General features: G+C 44.8%; 1 protein-coding gene across 2 annotated transcripts in view; it reads right to left on the bottom strand.

Moving 5' to 3' along the window:
* The window catches only part of asap1b (ArfGAP with SH3 domain, ankyrin repeat and PH domain 1b), a 69,353-nt gene that overhangs the window by 24,417 nt on the left and 25,715 nt on the right, over window positions 1-19,221 (bottom strand). For both annotated transcript variants that reach the window (XM_038997841.1, XM_038997840.1), the window contains 11 exons: window positions 18,486-18,558; window positions 17,549-17,694; window positions 15,660-15,734; window positions 11,551-11,600; window positions 8,914-9,043; window positions 6,555-6,640; window positions 3,847-3,922; window positions 3,601-3,687; window positions 1,768-1,868; window positions 1,509-1,578; window positions 52-139 (listed from right to left, as the gene is read on the bottom strand). In XM_038997841.1, the coding sequence (XP_038853769.1) occupies window positions 52-139; window positions 1,509-1,578; window positions 1,768-1,868; window positions 3,601-3,687; window positions 3,847-3,922; window positions 6,555-6,640; window positions 8,914-9,043; window positions 11,551-11,600; window positions 15,660-15,734; window positions 17,549-17,694; window positions 18,486-18,558 (982 nt within the window). The remainder of the gene's footprint in view (window positions 1-51; window positions 140-1,508; window positions 1,579-1,767; window positions 1,869-3,600; window positions 3,688-3,846; window positions 3,923-6,554; window positions 6,641-8,913; window positions 9,044-11,550; window positions 11,601-15,659; window positions 15,735-17,548; window positions 17,695-18,485; window positions 18,559-19,221) is intronic.

Raw genomic sequence — 19,221 nt, 5'->3', positions numbered from 1 at the left:
ACCCATGGTAACTACTGTGTTGGTGTGGGGGTTACAGGAAGAGATACTTACGGGAAATGAGGTCGAAGCACTTCCTGTCCTCAGCACAGGGCTTGACCTGGCAGGTGAGCAGGTTGAGTTTCACAGGCTGCCTGTTGGACTGCACGAACACACAGAGACAGACGACTTAGCTATTTGTACATCACCCAGTATTGGTCCTATGAAACTAACACTACAAGCCTATCTGACTCTGGATGGTCCTGTGTGGCATAGTTGGTAGAGCACGGCACTTGCAACGCCATAGTTGTGGGTTCGATTCCCATGGGGGACCAGTACAAACAAATATAAAAATGTATCCACTCACTGCTCTGGATAAGAGCGCCTGGAAAACGATGGGTTGGTAAAGTAATACGTCAATTCATCTGTTGATGTTAGGCATTGTGGGTAATGTCCTTTTGTCTCGACTGAATAAAGAAATCACTTTCGACACCTTATAGAGCCCATGCCCCGACGAATTGAGCCTGTTCTGAGGGCAAAAGGGGGAGGTGTTCCTAATGTTTGGTTTACTCAGTGTATGTCTCTGACTCCAGTGGCAAAAATAGAAACAGGCCCACATAGGGGACCACATAGGGAATAGGGTGCAATTTGAGGCACAGCCTGACCACTAGACTTAACAGTGTATGTAGCTAGCCTAGGGAGAATCCCAGGTATTCCCTCAGTACTGTATCTGTCTGTGGTCCAGGCATCACCACTTTGGCTTGGCTTCAGTTACAATACCCACTGTAATATTATGATAACACCAGTGTGATCAGCTGGCACGTGTGTAGACTGGGCACTGCATTGTGACTGTGCCCGGGCATGCGGGCAGTGGGGATGGTGAGGGGTGTTAACAAAACGTTAACGGACTGTGATGAGCCCTGTGGTGAGGCTGCCAGGCTGGCACAGGGGCTGATGGGTAATAAACATGGAGAAGGAGCGGCAAGCCGTCAGACAAAGAACAGAGGATAAGTACATGTGCGTTTCCTTGAAAGGACGGTGGAAGTATGGGTGGAAATGAGGATCGATTAGTGACATTTGGGGGAGTTCACCGCAATGTAGAGCTGCAATAATAAAAACAGGGGCCAGCTATTGTGTGTGTGTGTGTGTGTGTGTGTGTGTGTGCTCTCACACATCCTTGTGTGCATGTGTGTCTGTCTATCTAGTAGCACAGTATCCACAGACCCCGGGAAGAGAAGAGCCAGCACCACACTCAGTGATGAGTCACCACAGCAACAGGAGAGGGGGGGGGGCTAAGGGGTTGCCTTGGCAACCCACCCATGTCGATTCCTCTCTGCCAACTGCTAGATTGATAGTGGCCTACACAGCTTCCTTCCTACTGGATGTTGATCTAGCCTCGACAGGAGTGTGTAAGGGTGCTCAAGGTGTGTGTGTGTGTGTGTGTGTGTGTGTGTGTGTGTGTGTGTGTGTGTGTGTGTGTGTGTGTGTGTGTGTGTGTGTGTGTGTGTGTGTGTGTGCGTTTTGCCACTCACCGTAGCATGAGCGATGGTGAGCATGCCACCCTTCACTGAACACTTCCTCCTCTGCCACACCTTCCTCAGCCTGCAGGAAGACAACACCAAGTCACAACGAAGGAGCCGAAAAGGGCTCTTCGTGTCTGTGTATGTTCAGTACTGTTCAGTGTCTGTGTGTGTGTGTGTGTGTGTGTGTGTGTGTGTGTGTGTGTGTGTGTGTGTGTGTGTGTGTGTGTGTGTGTGTGTGTGTGTGTGTGTGTGTGTGTGTGTGACCTACCCATCACTCTTCTTCATCAGGTAGCCTTTCTTCTCACAGCCAAACTCTTTGTTGCCCTGCAGCTGGTGCATACTATAGCCACCCTGCTTACTCTGGGAATCCTGCAGCAACACACACAGTGTTTAGACACAGAAAACACAGCAACGCACCACACATAACCAACCAAATATGCCTCTTACAGACAGTGCAGGCCAGGGCCGTGTGTGTGTGTGTGTGTGTGTGTGTGTGTGTGTGTGTGTGTGTGTGTGTGTGTGTGTGTGTGTGTGTGTGTCTGACCCACATAGCCGTTATTATTTCTTGGGTCACATTTGATGTTCAAAGGATCATGGTATGCGTCCCAAATGGCGCCCAACTCTCCATTTAGTGCGCCACTTTTCCACAAGGGCTCCGGTCAAAAGAAGTGCACTACATAGAGAATAGGGAGCCACTTGGGAGGCACACATGTTCCAACACACTATCAGATGAAGAACACAGCAGGTTTCTAATAGAGAGACACAATGGAGGGCATGCTCTTCAAAATCTGTCAGAAGCATGCTAGCACTTACTCTTCTAGACTTGAGTCCAGACGAGCAGCGAGTAGAGGGGAATAGAGAGAGAGAGAGAGTGTGAAAGAAGCCGCCAAGGTGTAGTTGTGAGTGAGAGAGCGCCTGCCCGCATTGAGTGTAGGTGTTAGTGTAGTACGGTAGATACGAGTGAGTGAGTGATTGCGTGAGAGACCACATTTGTGTCTGGGCGTTATAAAACAGAGGATGTTCGGTGTGGACCGTCGGCTCTGTCCCAAATGGCACCCTGTTCCCTATATACTGCACCACTTTCGCCCGTAGCGCTCGGGTCAAAATGAGTGCCCTATGTAAGGAATAAGGTGCCATTTTGGGACACAGCCAGATAGTTGTAGCTGTGTTGATACGGTGGGCCAGTCCCTCTCACTTAGACTCTGCTCACTATTATACAGTAGCAACATGCAAAACACAGCGAGCAGCTAGCATTGAGTGTGAGACCTAATTGATGTGTTTGGCAGTTGTGACCAGTGAGTGCTTAGAAAGAGGTTAGGGTAGGTTAGTTAAAGGGCTAATGAAGCCTCATTTTAAAAAATCTCAATATCAAACCTTTTGGGGTAATAGTTAAGTACATTACTGTGATTGTTTTCAATTAAAATGGTCAAAAATAAACTAAAATAGCTTCTTAGCAAACAGCAATTTCTCAAGCAAGAATTTTGCTAGGACTGTCTGGGAGTGGTCTGAGTGGTGAGTGGAAAACTAAAAACTAGCCGTTATTGGCAGAGAGGTTTGAAACACTCTTTCTTATTGGCCTATTAACTAATTTACTGCCTGGTGACTTCACCAGGCTATGCCAAAACCATCCCACCAAAACAGGCAGTCTTTTCAAACAGCTCTCACACTAAAAAGGCATTATCATCATTTTCACAATTTCAAAGTATTATTCCAAGCTCATTATGTGGAAATATATATAAAACACAGGAAAATCCCGTTTTTGACTGCACTGGACTTTTAAGACAGTAAGTTGCTCTCCACTAAGCAGCCAGTGAGGCACAACACTGGTTACCAGCCAAGGCCTACCAAACACTGGCTACCAGCATGGTACAGCACTGGGTACTCACTCTGCACTACAGGAGACTAGCTAGTAGCTACACCCTCTAAGGGTGAAAGGTTAGGGGTGAGGACTGAGGAGTCTACTGCTGCGGTCTGATTTTCCACCAAACATTGATTTGGTGCACACATGGCTGGAGGGAGTTTCCACTATTTTCCCTATTTGTCAACTCTGGCTTGGGCCCACTTGGCCCAGTTAGGACTAGATTGTCCAGGTTCTGTCTACCTCCTTCTGGTCCAGCTGAAGGGATGACTTGATCAGGTCTCTGAGAGCAGTCAGCTGTTTCTTCTCCTCGTCCTGGGTCTGCTTTATCTGAGAAGGGCATACACAGGGTGAGATAAGACAAACAAACGAACACACACACACACACACACTCACTCAATCACTCACTCACTGAATCAGTCTAGATAACATGTCAGGCTTCAGAGTAGCAGTAATCAGATGGAGAGAAGCCTGTGGGTGGGTATTTACATTGTAGAGGTCAGCAGCCAGCTTCTCAATGTACTGCTTCAGCTTATCCGCCGTCTTCAAGCCATCTTGGAAGAAGCTGCAAGAGATTACAGGGCGGATATTAGAATTCCACTGAGATTTTCACTTTAATTCCAACGACAGTGAGACGAAGGGCAGTCCTTTGGTGGAGCATAGCATTTTTTACATCATTTCGAAATGTCAAGTGTCCAAGACTTATATGGCCATTAGGAAGGTCAAAATGAATAGAGGGGTGACTGAGAATGAGACTGATGCAGTTGGATATGTATAATGTATAGCACTGCTTGGCCCCTCTGGCTTTTGGCATAGAGATCTCTCTCTCTCCTGTCTCTCTCTGGCTGTGTCCAGAGTGGAATGCTAAGCACCTCCTGTCATCCATTATGGATCTGCCAGTGGCATCTACCTGAATGCAGCATCCTCTCGTCTCCACTAACAACCCTTCTATCCCCCTCTCTCTCTCCACCCCCTCTCTCTCCTACCCTCCAGGTATCCATCACCTCCCTCAGCCCACTCATCCTACTGAAACTCAGTTTTCTACTGAAACGTTCTTTTCCAATCGCTCTATAAAGGCATGTCTCTACACTGTGATAGTCATAGTTTTGGGTTGAGTAGACAACCAGAAAACTGCACTGTTTTGTTTCCCCAATGTTATGACACAACCACCTAGCAGCATTGAGGCTGTCAGGCCTGTCGGTGACACAGCGTTAGGCTCAGTCCCTGGCACAAGGGGCATCCATTATTTACCCACAAACCCCCACGGCTGTCACGTCGCATCGTCACGAAGGGTCATGCATATTTATGAGAGCTAAATATTACTCCCTACCCAAGACCGGTGAATCATGCATCACCATCACCCCATTCAAGAGAGCGGGATGGAGGGGGGGGGGTTGAGAGGGAGAGACAAAAAGAGAGGGAGAGAAAAAGAAAGAAAGAAAGGGAAAGAGAGAGAGAGCAAAGAGCAATCACAGAGAGAATAATGTACAATGCCTTTGGAAAGTATTCGAACCCCTTCACTTTTTCCACATTTTGCTACGTTACAGCCTTATTCTAAAATGGATTAAATACCCCATAACGAGAAAATTAAAACATGTTTTTAGAAATGTTTGCAAATGTATTTTTAAATTAAAAAACAGAAATACCTTATTTACATAAGTATTCAGACCCTTTGCTATGAGACTCAAAATTGAGCTCAGGTGCATCTTGTTTCCATTGATCATCCTTGAGATGTTTCTACAACTTGATTGTAGTCCACCTGTGGTCAATTCAATTGATTGGACATGATTTGGAAAGGGACACACCTGTCTACATAAGGTCCCACATTTGACAGTACATGTCAGAGCAAAAACCAAGCCATGAGGTCGAAGGAATTGTCTGTAGAACTCCGATAAAGGATTGTGTCGAGGCACAGATCTGGGGAAGGGTACCAAAATATTTCTGCAGCATTGAAGGTCCCCAAGGACACAGTGGCCTCCATCATTCTTAAATGGCAGAAGTTTGTAACCACCAAGACTCTTCCTAGAGCTGGCCATCCTGCCAAACTGAGCAATCGGGGGAAAAGGGCCTTGGTCAGGGAGGTGACCAAGAACTTGATGGTCAATCTGACAGAGCTCCAGAGTTCCTCTGTGGCGATGGGAGAACCTTCCAGAAGAACAACCATCTCTGCAGCACTCCACCAATCAGGCCTTTATGGTAGAGTGGCCAGACGGAAGCCACTCCTCAGTAAAAGGCACATGACAACTCTCAGACTATGAGAAACAAAATTCTCTGGTCTGATGAAACCTAGATTGAACTCTTTGGCCTGAATGCCAAGCGTCACGTCTGGATGAAACCTGGCACCATGCCTACGGTGAAGCATGGTGGTGGAAGCATCATGCTGTGGGGAAGTTTTTCAGCGGCAGGGACTGGGAGACTAGTCAGGATCGAGGGAAAGATGAACAGAGAAAAGTACAGAGAGATCCTTGATGAAAACCTGCTCCAGAGTGCTCAGGACCTCAGATTGGGGAGAAGGTTCACCTTCCAATAAGACAACGACCCTAAGCACACAGCCAAGACAACGCAGGAGTGGCTTCGGAAAAGGTCTCTGAATGTCCTTGAGTGGCCCAGCCAGAGCCCGGACTTGAACCCGATTGAACATCTCTGAAGAGACCTAAAAATTGCTGTGCAGCAACACTCCCCATCCAACCTGACAGACCTTGAGAGGATCTGCAGAGAAGAATGAGAGAAACTCCCCAAATACAGGTGTGCCAAGCTTGTAGCGTCATACCCAAGAAGACTCGAGGCTGTTATCACTGCCAAAGGTGCTTCAACAAAGTACTGAGTAAAGGGTCTGAATACTTATGTAAATGTAATATTTCAGTGTTTTATTTTTATACATTTGCAAACATTTCTAAAAAACTGTTTTTGCTTTGTAATTATGGGGTATTGAGTGTAGATTGATGAGGGGGGAAAAAACAATTTAATCCATTTCAGAATAAGGCTGTAACGTAACAAAATTTGGAAAAAGTCAAGGGGTCTGAATACTTTCTGAATGCACTGTAGAGCTAGTCTTGAGAGTATACAGTGACATAATTCCCTCAGAAATGACGTGTTCGCCACCAATCAGACACATCTCAGTAGACATGATCCACACGTGTATGGGGGACTCTTACACTATGGTAAATGAGGGAGATAACGCGGTACTGTTTACTTACTTGCATTGTGCGTGGTAATACTTGATGAGGTTCTGGAGAAGGTCCACTCCCTTCTTGGTCTTGATCTCGTTGACTTTGATCAGGTACTGTAGAGAAAACAAGTGGTAGTCTGTGAAAACTGACATCAAATAGAACGCTCTGTTACATGATTTTGGAAATGCAATATGGAGTATTGCCATGCTTATACGTAGTGGTGATATATTAAACCAGGGGTGGACAATCACTAATGGCTGAGCGGGGGAAAGGCTTTTGTTCGAGCAAAGCAGAAACACGTGATTATACTAATCAAGGTCTTATTTGAAATCTATCATTCATTTGAAGGCTATCATTTATGAACCAGTAAATCGTCATGTTACTGCTAGGCCGGAACAAAAGTCTGCACCCAACCACACCAACCCTCTGCTGGAAAAATTGTCCGCCCCTGCATTAAACCACCATAAAAAAAATATTTGTTTGTAAAAATATGTCTAATGAACACTTATAATAATCTTATCAGAATGCCCATACGATGGAGGTTATGAGCCTCTGATCCACGATGCCAACACAGCATTGAGTCCGTGGGAGCCGAAAAAACGGCTAAACGTCACTGAAAAGGACGGCAATATACAGATGTAGGATCTTAATTTGAGCCAGTTTGAAAATAATCCTGCAGCAACAGGAAATGTGAATTATTATGTGGATTATAATTCATAGACATTTTTTGTAGGGGTTGATACGTTCTTTGTTAGGGAAAATCAAGTCTGACATTTGAAAGTGGAAATTACAAATTTTAGATGCCTTTTTAAACCTCGAATACACTACAAGTTTACATTTCCTAGTTTGCGTAAAAATTGTCAGCAACAGAAGCGTGATCAAATTAAGATCCTACATCTGTAAAATATCATGAGTAAATTGTAAATTGTGTTTGAAATGGATAACTAGAATTGTGTTTTTCCTTTATTTTTCAGAAACCACCACGGCCTCCAAATTAGCAAATTCCTCTGACATATTCATGCCCGACGAACAAATGAATAAAACATCATCTTAATCTGAGTTTATCCCATGGCGTACCAATCTAGAACAGTTTGTGAAGAATCACTGCTAAGCACCATTTTCAGCTCCACACACAGAGGACATTTAATCTATTCCAGAATGCCCTTCTAAGGCACCTCCTGTCTCCCAAAGCTTCTCTGCTGCATTTCTTACCATGTGATCCTCTGTGTGTGTATGTGTGTGCTCATGTGCGTGCTCCCCTGAAACCAAACACACAGTCACACACATATTGCTTTTGTCTGTCTGAGTGTGTGTGACTCAGAGATTATCCACTTTTTGTCTGTGGTGTCTGCGCTGTGGGGTGGGTTTAGTGTGTGTTGTGAATGCCTGTTGGTGCCTGTGTGTTATGGGGCTTTGTGTGAATGGGAGGCGAGGGACGCTGCAGTAGCAGTGTCTGGTCTCAGATCAGATCCAGAACATAGCCTGCTGTGCTGAGCATCACCTGGTCCTTCTCACACGTTCAGCGGCAGCAGTGCAAAGTGGGATGGAAGATGGATTTGGTGTAACAAATGGCACCCTATACCTTATATAGTGCCCTATGGTCCCTGGTCCAAAGTTGTGCACTGTGTAGGGAATAGGGTGCCACACAATGCTAGCAATGTTATCAATATATAACAATAATAATAATATAGGCCATTTAGCAGACGCTTTTATCCAAAGCGTTTTAATCACACATGCATACATTTTAATCAGTCACGCTTATAGGGTTGGGAGTTTTTCCTGTCAATATGACTTGAGCAGGAAAAACTTGGGGCCCTAGTTATAAACTCTGGGCCCCTCTAGCGCTACACTAGAAGCAATATCAAACAATCCACAATAACAACACAGTGAATGAGATCACCCTAAAAACCCAAGAGAGACAAGCCACCCCGTACCCGCTGTACACAGAAATAGAGGTGGATGGGTTGAGCTCCTCCATAACTGCTCCAATTAGAATCCCACAGTGAAGCACTAAGTTAATATGGAAATTGTCAGTACCGTTATGCCAAGTGAGCAAATAATCTGCAGATAAAGAGGGAGAGAGCAGTAGGCGTTTACACCCGCCGGGAGGCAGCTCGTTGGCACAGCTGAGCACATCGCTCGAACAGTTTGTTATTTTGCTCTGCCTTTTATATAGGAGGATTGGAGCATGGAAAGACAATATGACACTGTTTTTCGTGTCATTTTGGGGATATGTGTAACTAGGTTATAGCATAATCATGTAGAGAACAGAGGTTGGCACGGATGCCCATTTTATGTCGTCCTCTTAGGATTTGGCCTGGGGTGGCAGGGCCCCATCAGTGCCCAATCAGTGCCCTCTAGTCTGTGCCCAGTGTCCGCTTCTAACCTCACACATCTGGAGTTGGAAGAGACGGCGTTCCTTCTCCATCTCCTCAGCAATCTCAGCGCCTGTTATCTCTGTACGAATCATCCCGTGCTGCTTGGCATGCTCCCTCTTCTCCTTCTCGATCTTTGTACTGAAATCAGACAGACAGACAGTGTTAGTGAAACCAGACAAGACAGGTAGACAGGCAAGAAGGAAGGAAGGAAGGAAGGAAGGAAGGAAGGAAGGAAGGAAGGAAGGAAGGAAGGAAGGAAGGAAGGAAGGAAGGAAGGAAGGAAGGAAGGAAGGAAGGAAGGAAGGAAGGAAGGAAGGAAGGAAGGAAGGAAAAGAGGGCAGGCAGGAAGAGAGACAGACAGTGTTTAATAAATCCATGACCTCACATTTAAATCAGATGGAATTCTCAACATGAAAGAGAGCTTTTACAAGGCGGAACATTCCACTTAAATTATAGTTGTAATATACAGTACATCAGATCTGATTTTTTTTTTTTTTTTTTTTAACCCCCTTTTCTCCCCAATTTTCGTGGTATCCAATCGCTAGTAATTACTATCTTGTCTCATCGCTACAACTCCCGTACGGGCTCGGGAGAGACGAAGGTCGAAAGCCATGCGTCCTCCGAAGCACAACCCAACCAAGCCGCACTGCTTCTTAACACAGCGCGCCTCCAACCCGGAAGCCAGCCGCACCAATGTGTCGGAGGAAACACCGTGTACCTGGCCCCCTTGGTTAGCGCGCACTGCGCCCGGCCCGCCACAGGAGTCGCTGGAGCGCGATGAGACAAGGATATCCCTACCGGTCAAACCCTCCCTAACCCGGACGACGCTATGCCAATTGTGCGTCGCCCCATGGACCCCCCGGTCGCGGCCGGCTGCGACAGAGCCTGGGCGCGAACCCAGAGACTCTGGTGGCGCAGCTAGCACTGCGATGCAGTGCCCTAGACCACTGTGCCACCCGGGAGGCCCAGATCTGACATTTTAAAGACACCAAAAACAACTGTATGTCTCACACAAGCACACATCACCATATACAGTGCCTTCGGAAAGTATTCATACACTTGACTTTTTCCACATTTTGTTACGTTACAACCTTATTCTAAATGTACTAAATAAATAAAAATCCTCAACAATCTACACACAATAGCCAATCATGACAAAGAAGGTTTTTTTGACATTTTTGCAAATGTTTAAATAATAAAAAATAGAAATTCCTTATTTACATGTATTCATACCCTTTGAGATGAGACTCAAAATAGAGCTCAGGTTCCTCCTGTTTCCATTAACCATCCTTTAGATGTTTCTACAACTTCATTGGAGTCCACTAGTGGTAAATTCAATTGATTGGACATGATTTTGAAAGACACACCTGTCTATAGAAGGTCACACAGATGACAGTGCATGTCAGAGCAAAAACCAAGCCATGAGGTCGAAGGAATTGTCCGTGGAGCTCTGAGACAGGATTGTGTCAAGGCACAGATCTGGGGAAGGGTACCAAAAAATGTCAGCAGCATTGAAGGTCCCCAAGAACACAGTGGCCTCCATCATTCTTAAATGGAGGAAGTTAAGAACCACCAAGACTCTTCCTAGAGCTGGCCGCCCAGTCAAACTGAGCAATCGGGGGAGAAGGGCCTTGGTCAGGGAGGTGACCAAGAACCCGATAGTCACTCTGACAGAGCTCTAGACTTCCTCTGTGGAGATGGGAGAACCTTCCAGAAGAACAACCATCTCTGCAGCACTCTACGAATCAGGCCTTTATGGTAGAGTGGCCAGACGGAAGCCACTCCTCAGTAAAAGGCACATGACAGCCTGCTTGGATTTTGCCAAAAGGAACCTAAAGACTCACCGACCATGAGAAACAAGATTCACTGGTCTGATGAAACCAAGATTGAACTCTTTGGCCTGAATGCCAAGCGTCACGTCTGGAGGAAATCTGGCACCATCCCTACGGTGAAGCATGGTGGTGGCAGCATCAAACTGTGGGGATGTTTTTCAGCGGCAGGGACTGGGAGACTAGTCAGGATCGAGGGAAAGATGAACGGAGCAAAGTACAGAGAGATCCTTGATGAAAACCTGCTCCAGAGCACTCAGGACCTCAGACGGGTGAAGGTTCACCTTCCAACAGGACAACGACCCTAAGCACACAGCCAAGACAATGCAGGAATGGCTACAGGACAAGCCTCTGAATGTCCTTGAGTGGCCTAGCCAGAGCCGAGACTTTAACCCGATCGCACCTGAAAATAGCTGTGCAGCAATGCTCCCCATCCAACCTGACAGAGCATGAGAGGATCTGCAGAGAAGAATGGGAGAAACTCCCCAAATACAGATGTGCCAAGCTTGTAGCGTCATACCCAAGAAGACTCGAGGCTGTTATCACTGCTAAAGGTGCTTCAACAAAGTACTGAGTAAAGGGTCTGAATACTTATGTAAATGTGATATTTCCATTTTTTTATTTATAAATTAGCAAAAATGTACAACAACCTGTTTTTGCTATGTCATTATGGGATATTGTGTGTAGATTGATGAGGGGAAAAACAAGTAGAATAAGGCTTTAACCTAAAGTCAAGGGGTCTGAATGCTTTCCGAAGGCAACCCTCAAGTGTCCCAACACAGCTATGTACAGGCACACATTTATTAACACACTTACAATTTAGCTTCATAATCTTTCCAGGCTTTGTCAAAGGGCTTCTTTATATCCTGAAAGAAAGGGGAGAACAAAGTATTAGTACTCAGCAGTAAACAGGTCAATATGGAATCCCACAGTACAGTGTTGACTCTGAGAATTCTCTCTCTCCAACACTGCCCCACATAGGGCTGGCACAATTACCGTATAACCATGTCAACCATGTCAAAAAAATCAATTTAGTTTTCGATAAAAATGTGTAAACATTAAATTCACTATGCATGAATGAATAAATGAAATTAGATTTTTGTGTCAAATCGCCAGTTGGTAACCCATCCCTTATGGGATTAAATGACAACAACAAACATTACAATAATTCACTGTGATTATTCAGTGATAATTCTTCTTTCGGTGTTCTCTGCAACGCGCATTGCATTAAGAGTGATTTTTTTTAATAACATAACAAATACAAAAATAACTTAAAATAAATACATAATAGTAAATAACAATAATTATATCCCCTGAGCAGTACAAAAAACATACATACATACATACTGTACATACATACATATAGATAAATAAATACAGAAAACTGAAACGGTGTCACGGCCGTCGTTGAAGGAAGACCAAGGTGCAGCGTGGTGAGCGTACATTTTCCTTTTTATTTCAAAATGTCGCCAACAAAACAACAAACGAAAAACAACCGTGACGCTTACAAGGCATTACTGCCACAAACAAAGTTAACTTCCCACCTTGAAAGGAGGGAAAAGGGATACCTAAGTATGGTTCCCAATCAGAGACAACGATAGACAGCTGTCCCTGATTGAGAACCATACCCGTCCAAAACATAGAAATACAAAATCATAGAAAACAAAAACATAGAATGCCCACGCCAAATCACACCCTGACCAAACCAAAATAGAGACATAAAAAGGCTCTCTAAGGTCAGGGCGTGACAAACAGAAGGCATTTGAACCCAGTCTGGCACGAAGAGAAGATTCATGTGGTAGAAAGGGCAACAGAGGATAAAATGAGTTTCAGTCTCTATTTCTTCGAGGTCACAATAGTTACATAGTCTTTCCTCTTCAATTTCACCACAATAGTGACCTGTTTCAATACGCAGAGGCAATATCCCTGACCTTGCCTCTTTCAATACGCAGAGGCAATATCCCTGACCTTGCCTGTTTCAATACGCAGGGGCAATATCCCTGATCTTACCTGTTACACTTTCTATTAGAGTATCTATACTTTTAGGTACTTTTTCCACCACTGCCTGTGCACATAGCACTCTCTTGTTTTAGGTAGGTTGTACATAATATATCTCTCACACACAAACTCACCCTGACTCAAACAAAAGGTTCTCAATTTGGGTTTATGATTAATCTCCTCCACCCATTTAAAAATATATATATATCTATGACTCCCTTCATTTGGTTTTCATACAGATGTTCACAGTCAGACTGTCGCAAAAGGTCAGACATTTCAGTTGCCCATAGATAGATCCCATTGAACAACTTTACTGGCTATTCTGGCAATTCATTATGTGGGTTGGATTCTGTAACGACACAGAATAAAACAATTAATAACAGTCCCATGGTGGTAGTGACTGCCCACGACTGCTTATAACTTATTAACCAGTTATTCACATTACTTTACTTGAATAAAATATATTTCAGCTGTTGTGTATATAACATTTGTTTTATTTGATGACTATTTCATTCCAAATCATCTCATCTCTATAGAGCTGCTGCCTACGCTGTCTGTAGTTCTTCAAAGTAAATAAGGCATACTATTATGACTGCTGAATACCAACTATCAATCACTTAGATCATGTCTTTTCAGGTACAGATACCTCGCAAAGAAACTGCTCTCTATATATATATCCCCTCTTGATTGCGCATTCTTCCATCTCTTACGTAGCAAGGTGTAAAATAAACACAGACCGGACAAGTTTAGCCACGCAATGGATTGTGGTAATTGTAGTTAGATTAGAGCAGAAAACGTAATAATTATATAGAACATTGGCCTGTTGAAACCTACAACTCAATGTGCAACGAACGCAATGAGCTCACAGAAGAAAGCAAACTAAATAGAATTTAAAAAAATAATTGAACCGACAACGGTCAATTAGTTGGTTAAAAAAAGACATTTCAGTTAATCCCTCAGCACTAACGGTCACGGATGAAGACAGTCATGAAAATAAAACAACTGTCATAACCATCTTTTTTTGTGTGTGTGTGGAACGAACAGCTGACTGAAAACGGGACGGCCGGGCATTAACATGGGACTCTTAACAACGTGATAAAACTTTGTGGTGTAACGATCGTTGTTGGAAGGATGGTCGGACCAAGATGCAGCGTGGGGTAGGTTAATCATTTTTATTTATGATAACCGGCACAAAACAATAAAGAGTAACAAACGAAACGTACAGCTTTGTAGGGCTAAAAAGCAACAATACAAAATCAAGATCCCACACACAACAGGTGGAAAAAAGGCTGCCTAAATGTGGGGCGACGCACAATTGGCATAGCGTCGTCCGGGTTAGGGAGGGTTTGGCCGGTAGGGATATCCTTGTCTCAGTATGTAAATGTAATAAAATGTATGCACTCTACTGTAAGTCGCTCTGGATAAGAGCGTCTGCTAAATGACTAAAATGTAAATGTAAATGTAAATATGATCCCCAATCAAAGACAACGATAGACAGCTGCCTCTGATTGGGAACCATACCAGGCCAACATAGAAATACAAAAACTAGAGTACCCGCCCTAGTCACACCCTGACCTAACCAAAATAGAGAATAAAAAAGGATCTCTAAGGTCAGGGCGTGACATGTGGCTCCTTGCTGAAAGAAGCAAGGTGTTGTAGCAAACGAGCAAACAAACCTCTTTCCCTGGCAGTTTGACTGGTAAACTCATGGGTACACTCGCAATGGCTACCTGGTATTGTGATACAATAATTTCCATCGTAATGTCAAATGTTCTTTCAAATGATCTTAACTGATGTGGCTTATGCAATGGAATGTATTTATTTGTAATGTGAATCAAAACAGACAGGGTTGATTTAGACTCAAAGGACTGTTGACAAGATGTAAACTATAATTCCTCTCCAAATCTTGATTGAAAACAAACACATTTGCACAATGACCACTTGTTGTGTCTCAAATTCATCGTTACATTTGTTGGTTTAGCTAGCTTGCAAATGTTTTGTCATATTAGCAAAGACATGACAAGAGTCAAAACACCATAAAACAAGACATGGTATCAATAACAAAATAAAAATTGCTAAAATGAGCCACGCCACATGGCAGTTTCTCGTCGTTGTTGCTAGCTATCTGACCGTCCAGAATCATAACAACATACGGCCCTCTGCCTCATCGACGGGCGCGCATCGTTTTCCTGATGTTGTCAGCTAACCCGTCTATTGATGGGTACACTTCCTGTTTTTTCTTGCTCTGCTCATATGCGTACACTCGCAAATGGCCGCCAGTCCACTCACTATGCCATCATTGACGTGAATGGAGACGCCCATTCTATCCTCATTCTATTTCTACAGCAGCACATGCAGTTAGGAACGGAGGAGAGGAGAAATGTGCGTCTTAAATATTCAAATGATTATGACGGTTTTTACAGTGAAAGTTTTGGCTGGCCAATAACCGTCATTCCAAAATCCCACGATCGTAACAGCCCTAGCTCTGCCACTGCAGGCAAGGCCTCAGGCTCACAATTTACGTTCTGGAGCCCACTACCACGCCCAGTCCATGTTTCCAACCTCACGGGTTCATGACCCGTTTATTCGTGGCGCTCGCCTTCAGGCACAACACAAGGACACTGTTTACCCCACAAAGATTTACAGTGTGATCTTTTAAACAGTCCGGCCCACTCGGTCTTCCTCCCCCTCTCCATTTCTCTATCTTTCTCCCTCTCTCTCTTTCAAACACACACACACACACACACTCTCTCTCACACTCTCAAAAACACACACACACACATACACACAGATGAATGGACAGATCTGCTGAGTGGGCTCCCTCTTCTCTTCCCAACATGCCTCAGTGCTAGGCCATCCCCTAGGGGGTCAGGCAGAGAGAGGGAGTGAGGAAACAAGGGAGAAGAGGAGGTTACTGTAAATCTTACCCCTTTCACGCCTTTCAGGTCCCCCTTCAGCAGCGAGTCCAGGGTGAAGATCACATTATGGCTCAGGCTCTGGAGCTGAAGAGAGAGAGAGAGAGAGATACAGTGACTTGGTCAGCAGGGCAAGAGTCAAGCAGCTACTGCTTCATCTTTCAGCTAGAGTACATCAACACTTACTGACAGACACAGTATTATCTTCAGTCTAAGGGTGAACTCAATCTTGGCTATTTAGGAACCACTGAAAGCATTTTCGACTCTTAAAATGTGCTAAGCTATTAGCTATTTAGGAATCAGCCAAAGCCATTTGCTTACTCTAACCAAATAGATTAATGCCGGTAATTATTCCTGAGCATTTATTCCATTTGGGTCTGTGATGGCCAGGGCCAAGTTCCATTGAGATCCGTGGCTCTGGTCATGGAAACAAACATCACTTAATGTCCACTTAAGTGCCTCTGTTGCAAAGGCCCAATGTCCAAATCAATCACCTACTTAATGGCCGCTGCTCCAGTATTAGAGCTGGCCTCGGTCTGTCTGCCTACTGCTCACTACTTTTACAGACCAACAGGGTGGTCTCCTTCCTCTCACACTGCACTCCAGAGAGAGGCACCTTTTTTAAGGGTGGTAAATACCACAAACTAGTGCCAGCATACGAACAGTTCACTCCATAAACTACATAGAGAGAGAGAGAGAGAGATCGAGAGAGACAGATCGAGAGAGGGAGAAATGTCTGCCAGACTAATAGCAATGTCAACTGCTGGCTGCTCCAATGACCTTTAACCTCTGTAGATAACCAATGACAATGTATAATTCCGTGACAGGTTCCTGTGGTGGAGTTACCAACATCAAGACTCTGACCAACAGCAGTGCACACTGACCACCAGCCCAACTTGGGCGGCAGTTATGGAAACCGAAGGATATATTTAATAAACACTGAAATGACAACTGTGTCTGAAAATAGATCAGTGGGCATCTGTGCTTGGTCGTGCATGTTGGTGGCCTTGCTCGCCAGTGTTCTAAGTGAGCAAGGATTTAGACCTACCTAGACCACACACATACACTAAATGGCTGATACGCGAGAACGTATAAAGGCAAATGTATGTCTTCGAAATATCTCATCCACATAAGTGCGTCTGTATGATAAAGCGAGAGACGGGGAGAGAGGAAGGGAGAGAGAACAATACATTTTTGACTTTGCATCACTATAAGGGATGTCGAGAGTGGCTTGTCCTTTCAACACGATTACAGGCAATATGTATTCAACCTCCCCAGGCAGTGCCAACAAGTGGCTGATTTAATAAGAGGGTTCCAGGAGAGCTCACACACACACACACACACACACACACACACACACACACACACACACACACACACACACACACACACACACACACGCACACAGTAGTCTGCAGCGGTTCAGTGTATTTAGGGAGTCTAATCTCACTGCCAGACACACAGGACGAGAGCAGGGGACACAGCAGCTTCTTCCAACAACAACCACTCACACACACAGAATTCCAACAGGACTCGTTTTTTCAACAGAAACGTCAGGGGAAATCAACGGCAGAGCGATAAGAGCAGACAAGCTAAAGGATAGATCCAGCAGCAGTCAGCCATATTGGGATGATCGCAATGACGCTTTAGTCAGGGGGGGTAACTAAGTCTTTTACTTAGAAGAAGTAACTTGATAAGAGGGGGCCGATTCAAAAACGGTTTGTAGACGCCTCTCCAATGAAGACAAGCAAGTCGCACAAGCCCAAGTCAAGCCTGCTACCCAAGATAAACATAAACGCTGGCACCCTCCTTCAAAGGACACCCTTTTTGTCAAATACGTTGTGAACATTGTGGAATTCACCGGCCAATAACGACGGGTCCGTCAGTCCTATGCATCTCACCAGGTTCTTGAGCAGGGTTGACAGCTCCTTGGTCAGGGTGGAGAACTTGACGAAAGCTGTTCCCAGGTCAGGGTTTTCTTGGCTGATGAAGTTGCTGCCAAACTTATCCAGAGCCTGGGCATAGTTCTCCTCATTCTGGACGTGGTCTAGTGGAGACAGAGGGAGAAAACCAGGGTTAGCATTCGGTTCAACAACAAGGGTGGTGGTGCAAGGCTCTAACGTCCCCTAATTCCCTTTATAGAGCACAACTTTTGATGTTGACATTGGCCATCTGGTTACAAATGCAACAGCTCCGCGTGCCGTCGAATCACGTTTGCCATTTAAATCAGACTGTCAGACTGTCAGACTGTCAGGATTAACATGTAGGGGTGAATCATGTTAACTGGGTGTAGGTGAATGGGTTGCAGAGGAGCATTGGTAGACTGCCATTTCATTAGGAAAAATGTATTGATGCATGACGCAATGGGGTCAGACTCCCATTCGTCGTTTTAAGAGTACAGCTCCATCAGGGTCTGTGTTTCTCAGGGCCTTGTGTGTGCAAGTCTGCTTTTCCCATCATTGCTGCTTTCCCCATCATTCAAACAGTAGCACCAATCTGTACTTATCATTAAGGCACAAGGCAGAAACCGAGCATCTGACTGGGTTTGAACTGTATCCAGTCTCCGACAGGAGACCTGAGAGAGAGGTCAGGTGAGAAGAGGTCCAGAAACCCCCTATTCAAGGCCCTAACAACCTACAAATGAACTGACTGTGGATAGAAGCTTGAAACTCTGAAATATTGAGATTCATAAGAGGGCATAATTACTCACCCAGACCAGTCTATTTATAGATAATAGCTTTTCAATGTCTTTCACAAGCACATCCTTCCTCAAAATCCTCTCTGGGATTGGAACCGGTAACCCTCTGGTTAGAAAACTGAGGGAGAGCTTTCTCTCACCTTGGCCTGAGCTGTAGATCGCCTTGACCGATTTCTTCACCTTCTGCAGCGCAGTCCTGTCCTGATCCAAAGCCTGTGAACACATAACGAGCGAGAGGGTTGTTAAGGACTTATAGTAGCATCACAGACTGGACTTTTGTAACCAAAAGAGAACAACATTGTTATACTGTAAATGTTAGTAATTTCTGAGTATGAGGCTAACGCACTGAACCCCTATGAGCTATTTACAGTGCTTGCATAAAAACGGGCATAACAACGTACCAAATGCTAAAAAAGCACCAATTGACCTAAATATGGCATTCAAAATGGCCAACGGAATTCCAAACGGTTAGATTCAGTAGCATCATTAGGACGGTACTGCCCGAGGTGGAGCAGCTGTGTCTTACAATTTATCTCTTCTCCACTCTTCTGTGTTTCACAAGGGAAACCCCCAAAAAGCTCTGCTGTACCTTGAGTAATGAAGTTTCTAGCACTCATTTACATATTTCCTTGATTATGATCTGTACTAGCGCAGTGATTGAATCAAAGGCAGATGTTTGTTTACAGCCGGGCGGCCATGTTGTGTTTAGTGCTGCCTGGCCTGTCCTGCATCCCAAATGGCACCCCATTCCCTTCATAGTGCACAACTTTGACCGGACTCCTATGGGCCCTGGTCAAAAGTAGTGCACTATACAGTATAGGAAATAGGGCGCATTCGGGAGGCAGCCTGCGATACCGACCTCCAGATCCTCTCACC

Source organism: Salvelinus namaycush, chromosome 7, assembly GCF_016432855.1.
Source record: "Salvelinus namaycush isolate Seneca chromosome 7, SaNama_1.0, whole genome shotgun sequence".
Lineage (NCBI taxonomy): Eukaryota > Metazoa > Chordata > Actinopteri > Salmoniformes > Salmonidae > Salvelinus > Salvelinus namaycush.
Note: the sequence above shows the minus strand (reverse complement) of the source record. Positions and strands in the feature narration are given on the sequence as shown.